A 9,874-nucleotide genomic window follows, 5' to 3' on the forward strand; every position below is an offset into this window, starting at 1 on the left:
CAATTAACGAATTACAAGACAATGTATAATACTCAATATAAATTATAAATTATTGTTTTTAGAAATATCATATTAAACAATTATTGTATATGGATAAATTTTAACAATATAGATTATCACTTTCAAAAAATAAATATTTATTTATAAAAATTAAAAACAAAAACTCGCGCACAATTTTTTAAAATATAGATTATTGCTTACACAAAATAAATATGTATCAATAAAAAGTAAAAAAAAAATCCGCGCGGTTGCGCGGATCAAACGCTAGTTTACCTTTAAATGATGATCATTTTTATAAATATCTTAAATTTGTGATAGAAGAAAGTAAACCAACTCTTTTAAATCATTTATGAATGTTTAATAACCTCACTATTTAAATAATAAATTCTCAACAATAATTTACTAAACTTTAAATCTAAATATTAATGTATTTTTGATTAAATATATTTTTAAAAATTGATAGCTAATTTAGGATATTTCAAACAATTTCTCTTTTCAATTTTGATTAATGCATTTTAAGCAAATAAGGCTGATGACGCTCTTGACACGTTATTGATGTCCTCATTATAAGAAGAGAGACAGATAATACTATACTATTTCATACTCCATTTTTAAGAAAACTACTTTTCTTCTATTCCCATTTAATAATCAACCTAACTAATTATATAATGGAAACAACAAATTTCCTTTTAACAGTTTTAAAATGCAAATTAGAGATGGATTAGTTCATCGGATGTAGAGATTTTGACATGCAATTTTGTGTTTAACCTTCTCCTTTTTTCGTTGAGATTGTTTTGTGATGAGAAGGTTAAAACACTAATCGGTATTTATCCTCAAACAAATACTTTGTTTCACCTGAACAAAATATCATCATCATTACAATAGGATAGTGTTTGATTTCACTTTTGAAGGCATATCATGTTTTAATTCTTGTCTTTCTCCTGAAAAAAACTTGTTTTTTTCCTTGTTTTATATTCGTGCGTGCTTCAAACTCTCAATATAGTTTGTTTGTAAAACGTTCTTGACATCATTAGTTTGATAAATCTTCAAAGCTGCATTTTATTTTAGGAAAATTTTGGAAAGTTGCTAAAACGTTTCTTTCATCTCAAATGCCATGAAGAGAAAATCGAATTAAAAAAAAACACGAAGTCTTCGTTTCAAATGTCAACCAATGAGACAATTTGAAAAGTCTGTTAATGTTGGAAACTCTCATTTTCCCATATTTTTGGTCTCATGCATTAAAAGACCCAAGACTTTTGGTTTATACCATTTAAACCCCATGTCCCCTAATTAAGATTACAGTTTTCAAAATCTTCCAGATTCCACACCTTCCTGTCCTCAGATTTCTTTCCTTAATTTCATAATACTGATCGTAACCCACTCGATTAGTTATTTCTTTACCAGATTTTCCTAGAAATTATCCAGTTTCTCGGGAAATCAGGAATAAAAAAAAATTGGAGCTTCTCTGCTGTTTCCTCAACGCCTCTGCCAAAAAATTGGTACTCTCTCTTTTCTCTTTTCTCAAAATTTGTTTTCTGGGCATCTTTGTGTTGAAATGTTCTCGTCGGTTTAGCTAATTGATCCACGTTTTATAAGAAAAGTTTTCAAATTTCTTCAGTGCAATGCTATTCAGACACAACTGAAAGATGTTGTCTTTCTTGTTCGTGTCTCTGTCTGTATATACAACTTTGAGACTTAGTCTGAAATATATCAAAATTTTCAGGGGTTTAGAGATTTAGCTAATCCGATCGACATTTTATAGGAAAAGCTTTCAACTTTCTTCAGTGCAATGCTTTTCAGACACAAACTAAAGATGTTGTCTTTCTTGCTCGTGTCTGGTCTGAAAAGTTTCAAATTTTCAGGGTTTTAGAGATTCTGCAAGTGAGAGAGAGAGGGAGCCATGGCAGGAGGTGAAAGGAAGCGTAGAAGGAGGAAGTTACAGTTAAGCAAGCTGTTCACACTATCATCAGCCAAAGCATGTTTCAAGCCAGCACATTCGCAGATCGGACGAACTGGTTTCTCCCGTGTGGTTTACTGCAACCAACCTGAATCAGCTGATTACTGCGACAACTACGTGAGGACCACCAAGTACACTCCCGCCAGTTTCCTCCCTAAATCACTCTTCGAGCAGTTCAGGAGAGTCGCCAACTTCTACTTCCTTGTCGTTGGGATCTTGTCTTTCACTCCTCTCGCTCCTTACACAGCTGTGAGCGCCATTGTTCCCTTGACTTTCGTCATCCTTGCTACTATGGTTAAAGAAGGTGTCGAAGATTGGCGTAGGAAACAGCAGGTACCCTTTCATGTTGGTTCAACTTGAAATGAGTGGTGGTTGATAGATTAGAAAAGGACTTGATGATCCTCAATGTTCAAAAAATCGCTAGGCGGTGGTTAGACGCTTTATAGGAGATTATTGATTAGGCGGATGCCTAAACCAAGCTCCACCTAGACCGATTTTGTAGAACACATGGATCTTACTAGGATGCTAGCTTTTAAATGAAACATGTGTTGTTATATTGTTCCGGATCTGTGGTTTAGGTTGGAATAAGTTACATTGCTCAGAACTAAAGTATTACTCTCTACTTCAGTCGCAGATTGATCTTTAGTTTAGGTTGGATTAAGTTACATTGCTCTGAAGGCGGGCGCGTAGACCGATTTTTTGATTAAAATATCAGCTTAAAATTCATTTCGTTTATATTCGATTTGCCGCCTAGACCGCTTTTTAGAACATTGCTCTGAACTGTGATTTAAGTATTACTCTCTACTTCATTTGCAGATTGATATAATTCTGATTGAAATTATCGTGCTTTTTAGGATATTGAGGTGAATGGTAGAAAAGTTGGAGTGCACCAAGGGAATGGGCACTTCGATCTTAAGGAGTGGAAGACACTAAGAGTTGGAGATATATTAAAGGTGGAGAAAAACGATTTCTTTCCGGCAGACCTTGTCCTGCTTTCATCTAGCTACGAGGACGCTGTTTGCTACGTAGAGACAATGAACCTCGACGGGGAAACAAATCTGAAACTCAAACAAGGACTTGAAGTAACCATGTCACTGCGCGAAGAAGTTGACTTCAGAGACTTCGAGGCTTTTATCAAATGCGAGGATCCTAACGCTAACTTGTATTCCTTTGTCGGCACTATGGAGCTCAAGGGAGAAAAGCACCCTCTCTCGCCGCAACAGCTTCTTCTAAGAGGCTCAAAACTCAGGAACACAGAGTATATCTATGGGGCTGTTATCTTCACGGGTCCTGACACAAAGGTAGTCCAGAACTCAACGGAGCCTCCTTCAAAGAGAAGCATGATCGAGAGGAAGATGGATAAGATCATATACCTCATGTTCCTTATGGTAGTTTCATTGGCCTTCCTCGGTGCGATTTTGTTTGGGATAACAACGAGAGAAGATTACCAGAACGGCGTCATGACGAGATGGTATCTGAAGCCAGATGACTCCACCGTCTTCTTTGACCCTCAGCGAGCGCCTCTGGCTGCTGTCTGTCACTTTCTTTCTGCCCTGATGCTGAACAGCTACTTCATCCCTATCTCCTTGTATGTCTCTATAGAGATTGTTAAAGTTCTTCAGAGCATCTTCATCAATAAAGACATCCATATGTATTACGAGGAAGCTGACAAGCCGGCGCTAGCACGTACCTCTAATCTGAACGAAGAGCTTGGGCAAGTGGGGACAGTTCTTTCGGACAAGACTGGAACGCTGACGTGTAACTCAATGGAGTTCATCAAATGTTCTATCGCTGGGAGAGCGTATGGGTGTGGTGTTACAGAGGTGGAGATGGCTGTGGGTAACGGTATTGAGTATGCTGTTGCTGCAGAACCGGTGGTGAAAGGATTCAACTTCAGAGATGAAAGAATAATGAATGGGAACTGGGTCAAGGAAACGGATGCTAATGTCATTCAGAAGTTCTTTCGTTTGTTGGCGGTGTGTCATACGGTTATACCTGAGGTGAATGAAGATACGGGAAAGATCTCTTACGAGGCTGAATCACCGGACGAGGCAGCTTTTGTTATTGCAGCGAGGGAGCTTGGGTTTGAGTTTTTTATCCGGACTCAAACAACAGTATCCGTTAGAGAGCTAGACGTTGTGACTGGGGGACGAGTTGAAAGGTATCTTCTCTTCTTTATTGCCATCAAAAGCTTCTCTACTTTAGCGAGAATGGTTTCTCTTTTGCAGGATGTATAAAGTCCTGAACGTTCTTGAGTTCAGTAGCGCAAGGAAAAGGATGTCAGTGATAGTGAGGGATGAAGATGGGAAACTCCTTTTACTTTGTAAAGGTGCAGACAGGTACGTGAACATGACTTTAGAAACTCTCTTTTCGAACTTAATTTTTGAACTTGTGTTTTTATCTGGCAGTGTTATGTTTGAAAGACTTTCTGGAAACGGTAGAGAGTATGAAGAGGAAACCCGAGACCATGTGAACGAGTATGCTGATGCTGGACTGCGAACTTTGATTCTTGCCTACCGTGAACTCGACGAGAGAGAATACGAGGTGTTCACCGAGAGAATCAGTGAGGCTAAGAGCTCGGTTAGTGCTGATCGAGAAGCATTGATAGATGAAGTCACTGAGAAGATTGAGAAAGATCTGGTTCTTCTTGGAGCTACCGCTGTTGAGGATAAACTCCAAAATGGGGTAAGCTGCTTACTACACAACCAAAACTACAGATTGGTGAAATTTTCTTGTCTCATTCTCTCTCTCTCTTGGCTTTCTTCCAGGTTCCTAATTGCATTGATAAGCTTGCTCAAGCAGGAATAAAGATTTGGGTTTTGACAGGAGACAAGATGGAGACTGCTATCAATATTGGGTATTGATTTCTTGGTACCTTGTGATTATATTTACTCTTGAGTTTCCTGCATACATTCTTACTCACTCTCTGATCCCACCTGTGTGTGTACATCTTTAACAGCTTCGCTTGTAGTTTGCTGAGACGAGACATGAAGCAGATCATAATCAACTTGGAGACCCCTGAAATCCAGCAGTTGGAAAAATCCGGTGAAAAAGATGTCATTGCAGAGGTAATTGCTTCTTTTAGAACACATGTATTAAGAGAAATTGCTTGAATAACCATAAGTACCACTTTTCAAAAATATATTCAATCAAAAATACCATAACATCTGGGTTTAGCCTTTAGTGATTATTGGTTAGTGTTTAGTATTTAAGGGGATTGGGTTTATAAACCTCTATAAATGTTTTATAAATGATTATTAAACATTTATAAAATAATTTAGGAGGATTATTTTAGTCTTTTTCATCACAAATTTAAGGTATTTGTTGAAATTGTCATCCGGTGAATTCGAAAAAATGGTATCAAGTTTGTGGTGAAATTAGAATTCTACCATGTATTAGTCTCACATAACTATTGTCTTGCAGGCGTTGAAGGAAAATGTACTGCGTCAGATAACTAATGGAAAGGTTCAACTAAAAGCTTCTGGTGGAAACTCTAAGGCATTTGCTCTAATCATTGATGGGAAATCACTTGCTTATGCATTAGAGGATGATATGAAGTACATTTTTCTTGAGCTGGCCACTGGTTGTGCCTCAGTGATTTGTTGTCGTTCATCACCAAAACAGAAAGCACTGGTACAATTTTCGCTTTATCTTTTCATATACTTAGTGGCTGCCTAGCAATTTTCATTTTCCGGAAGATTCATATTGCATTAGGTGACAAGACTAGTCAAAACTGGAAGCGGTCAGACGACACTGGCGATTGGAGATGGCGCAAATGATGTTGGAATGCTTCAGGAAGCAGATATAGGAGTTGGGATCAGTGGAGTGGAAGGAATGCAGGTTCTTTAAAAGAATCTCAGAACAAACCATTTTTCAGTCTTTGTTGGAAACTTTGTTTAATCCTTGTTAATTTTTCAGGCTGTGATGTCCAGCGACATCGCCATTGCTCAGTTTAGATATCTGGAGCGCTTGTTACTCGTCCACGGACACTGGTGTTACAGGAGAATCTCAAAAATGGTAGTCGAATGGTCTCATTATTCTCTGAGCTGATGCAGTTATCTCAATACTTGTGTGTTTCTCATATGCAGATTTGCTACTTCTTTTACAAGAACATCACATTTGGGTTCACTCTCTTCTTATATGAGGCATACACTTCATTCTCTACTACACCTGCTTACAATGACTGGTATCTATCTCTCTATAGCGTCCTTTTCTCCTCACTTCCTGTCATTTGTTTGGGAATCTTCGACCAGGATGTATCTGCACGGTTCTGTCTTAAGGTATATAAAATAATCATTCTTATCAAATGAGCTGCTTAATTTTTTCTTAACCCAAAGTCTTGCTTTGTTTGCTGTAACAGTTCCCTGTATTGTACCAAGAAGGTGTGCAAAACCTCCTCTTTAGTTGGCGGCGGATACTCAGCTGGATGTTCCACGGCTTCTGCAGTGCAATAATCATTTTCTTCCTCTGCAAAACCACTCTTGAATCTCAAGCCTTCAACCACCAAGGGAAACCCGCAGGGAGAGATATCTTCGGAGGAACAATGTACACATGTGTGGTGTGGGTTGTGAGTTTGCAGATGGTGTTGACAATCAGTTACTTCACAGTGATTCAGCATCTAGTCGTTTGGGGATCTGTGGTTGTATGGTACCTTTTCCTGACGGTGTACGGATCACTGCCGCCGAGGGTGTCTACAGATGCATATATGGTCTTTCTTGAAGCTCTTGCGCCCGCGCCTGCTTACTGGATCACCACTCTCTTTGTGGTGATGGCCACGATGATGCCTTACTTCATCTTCTCTGCTATTCAGATGCAGTTTTTCCCAATGTCTCATGGGACTATAAAGCTGCTTAAGTACGAGGATCAGTGCAATGACCCTGGGGAGTTAGAGTTGGTGAGACAGGCATCAGTAAGGCCTGCATTGGTTGGTTTTACGGCTAGGATAGAGGCCATAAAGAGATCGGTCATGAGATCTCGTCAGACTGGACCTTGACAAGTCATATGATTCCCTCGTTTTTTTTTTGGGGGTGGGTGGGTGGGTTTAGTTACTTGGCAGGATGTAAATAAAATACCAAATGAACTGCGAACGAGGGGAAAGTGGTAGATCATTACAAGACTGTAGTGAACAGGTTTTTTTTTAATGGTTTCTGCAGCATAAAGGGTGCAAATTCTGATTATTGCGGCCTTGACCGGTGAAAAAGACTAGAATATTACAGAGTTTGAATGTCGAGAAAAATCTAATTATATTGGGAAAAAGTGGGAGATTGTACATGAGTTAAGATAAAGAGTAAAGAAAGATTTTACAATATTACAGCCTTGTCTTACTCACCTATCACTTCTTAACATTCGAGCTAGAGATTTGAAATCTGTCGCCTTAAGCTTCTTTTCTGGATTCTTGTTCAATAAACCAACATGAATACCATAAGCAAAGAAGATGAGAGAGTATTAATAGAGACACCACCTTATGTTGATGACTATTGGCTGATGCCACTGATCCTATGACAAATCATTTTGTATCATGTTCATGTAGAGAGTAGTTATGCTTTTTTTATGGAAGTTTACTTTTGATGACTCTTGGCATGTGTTTGCCTGTGTTAATCTTTCTGTCCAGTCTCATGTAAGATCGCAGAAGTCTCGAGATAATTTCGTATTGGAACAGAAAAATACTGTTCACCCATTCGTCTAAGATCTTGTTGAGTTATGACATGACTAAAGTAAGTTGTGTTATTTATGGAACAGAAACATCTGTCTACTCTTTTGATATCTCCTTTAATCACTCTATAGGAATCACAAAATAGCAAGAAACAGCCGCTTGCCATCTAATCTGTATAGACGACAGTATTTTAGTGCAAGCACAGATGGTTTAGTTTGTCCTCTGTTATATGATGAGGTTTACAACTCTTTGGTTTGGTGAGGATAACCCAAAAGTTGCATTATCTCTGTTTCATCAAAGGGCATGAGAAACGGAGAAGAAATGTTCTTTAAGTTACATACTTGATTTATCTAAGAGTAGAAGTCTGAATTGATCGAACATTTTTCTTAACCATAAACAAGTAGAAATGAAAGCAAACAATGCACGAGTAGTACTTCCTACTAGTTGATAACTGAAGTAACAGTTAGTGATAAATCAGTGCACCAACTATTATCTTATATATTAAAATAGAAGTCACAACATTGATTCACGTGTGATTGTTTAAAAAATAGACCTAATGGACCTATTCTTAGAAATTCATGTCACATTTAATATTTATTCTTATCATTTAAATTTTGGGCATACCAGAAATTTTTATTGGGCTATCAATAATTGGATTTAAACAATAGATGATTCATTAGATTTATAGATAGTATAAATCAAATAGATATAATTTAATATTGTAATACTTTATCTTCATATGTTAATTATTTAAATATTTGTCGATGTTAACTTTTAAAATTATAAATATTTTTTTTTAAATAACAAAAATCATATTATCTAACAATGATTAATCTTTGCTTCCTTAAACCAATAAAAACAAATTAACTACATAATTTATTTTAAAAATTAAACAAAAACTAAATGTTTAATTATTTACTCGATAATATAAATCTATGAAGCGAAAAGTTTAATTTCTTAAAATCTTTCTAAATTTGTGAAATGTTACAATATTTTTGAATATGACAATAAAACAATATTTTACTAATATATATATATATATATATATATATATATATATTTACGATTTTAATAATGAAATAATAATCCGAAAATATATATATATAGAAGAAGATACAAATACATGTGAAAGTTTGAAACAATCTATTCAATGAAAAAATATACCGTATACTTATTATGTTTTAAAAATTGACAGACACATATATATTATAATATATATCAATTTAGACTTGAAACAAAATGTTTATATACTGTTTAGACCGCGCGGATCGAGATCTAGTTGTTACTTAAAAGAAAAAAAGATTACCCACATGATCCAAGAATGCTCCCAACATGAAGGTGAATCTCTTTATTATATTTGGTTTGAACTGTTCAAGGTTGTGAAAACCAAATCACCATCCATAAACTGATCATCTCGTCGAGAGAATTTCGCTTTACACAATATATAGGATTTCGGATCCCGAGCCTTTAGACATTTTTTTAATCTTCAGATATATGGGAAATTATATCAAATTTAAATAAATTGGTGGTAAAAAATTAATCCTTTTATTATTTTATATGAGGTATTGTTTTATAGCAAATTCATAATTTTTTCGCATTCGAGATCTCATGTTAAAAGTTAAACTAGTTAACATAATTAACCATTAAAAATAAATAAATTATAATAAAATATTCAAAAAGAAGAAAAAACGTTTTTACAAAAAAAAACAAATTCATGTATATTGTATTATTATCTTAAATAATGTTATTTTTAATAGATAAATTCCTGAACATATATTTATTGAGTAAAAATATAAATTCTGAATTAAAAAAATCATTAAATAGTCTGGATAATTATAAGTTATATTAGCTATGTTTTGATAAACATAATTAAAGATCTTGACAATTAATGAAAAAATAAATTTAAAAAGAACAAACACAACCAAAATTATATATAAAGAAATTTCTACAATTTTTATAATATATATATATATATATCTGTGTGTGTGTGTGTGTTTTAGTGAAAGATTGCATCATATATAAATATTTTATGTTAAATTATTATTGATTTTGTAAGTGTACGACAATAAATTATTTTATTAATTTTTATATTAAAAATATATTTATTAATAAATATTAGTAAGATAATTATGTTTGCAATACAGGCAAAATACCTAATTTTTTATATTTTCTAAGAAACATGCAGTATCAAAATTTCTGTAAATAAGATTTTTGGTGATAAAATAAATAAATAATATGTAAATAAATAATTAAAATGAAATACT

The 9,874-nt window shown here is 35.0% G+C and overlaps 1 protein-coding gene across 2 annotated transcripts; it reads left to right on the forward strand.

Moving 5' to 3' along the window:
- The first annotated feature begins 1,265 nt into the window (after nt 1-1,265).
- LOC106394327 (probable phospholipid-transporting ATPase 12) lies at nt 1,266-7,265 on the forward strand. Of its 2 annotated transcripts, none has more exons than XM_022705985.2 (12): nt 1,266-1,499; nt 1,863-2,290; nt 2,812-4,118; nt 4,186-4,296; nt 4,366-4,642; nt 4,726-4,814; nt 4,917-5,025; nt 5,381-5,590; nt 5,672-5,797; nt 5,876-5,974; nt 6,046-6,237; nt 6,318-7,265. In XM_022705985.2, exons 2-12 carry the CDS (start codon nt 1,901-1,903, stop codon nt 6,948-6,950), a joined length of 3,543 nt encoding a protein of 1,180 aa, XP_022561706.1. In that variant the 5' UTR covers nt 1,266-1,499; nt 1,863-1,900; the 3' UTR covers nt 6,951-7,265. The 2 variants fall into 2 exon arrangements, with proteins under 2 accessions (XP_022561706.1, XP_048619509.1); XM_048763552.1 differs by having other exon boundaries at nt 1,278-1,499; nt 1,849-2,290.
- The last annotated feature ends 2,609 nt before the right edge of the window (nt 7,266-9,874 follow it).

This window comes from Brassica napus, chromosome C7 (genome assembly GCF_020379485.1).
Source record: "Brassica napus cultivar Da-Ae chromosome C7, Da-Ae, whole genome shotgun sequence".
NCBI classification, from domain to species: domain Eukaryota; kingdom Viridiplantae; phylum Streptophyta; class Magnoliopsida; order Brassicales; family Brassicaceae; genus Brassica; species Brassica napus.

What these genes read in the sequence shown, in the direction of transcription:
- LOC106394327 (XM_022705985.2), top strand. Translation starts at nt 1,901, where the DNA reads ATGGCAGGAGGTGAAAGGAAGCGTAGAAGGAGGAAGTTACAGTTAAGC. An exon ending in AGGATAAACTCCAAAATGGG is followed by an intron (nt 4,643 to 4,725) that starts GTAAGCTGCTTA and finishes GCTTTCTTCCAG; the next exon opens with GTTCCTAATTGCATTGATAA. An exon ending in ACAGGAGAATCTCAAAAATG is followed by an intron (nt 5,975 to 6,045) that starts GTAGTCGAATGG and finishes TCTCATATGCAG; the next exon opens with ATTTGCTACTTCTTTTACAA.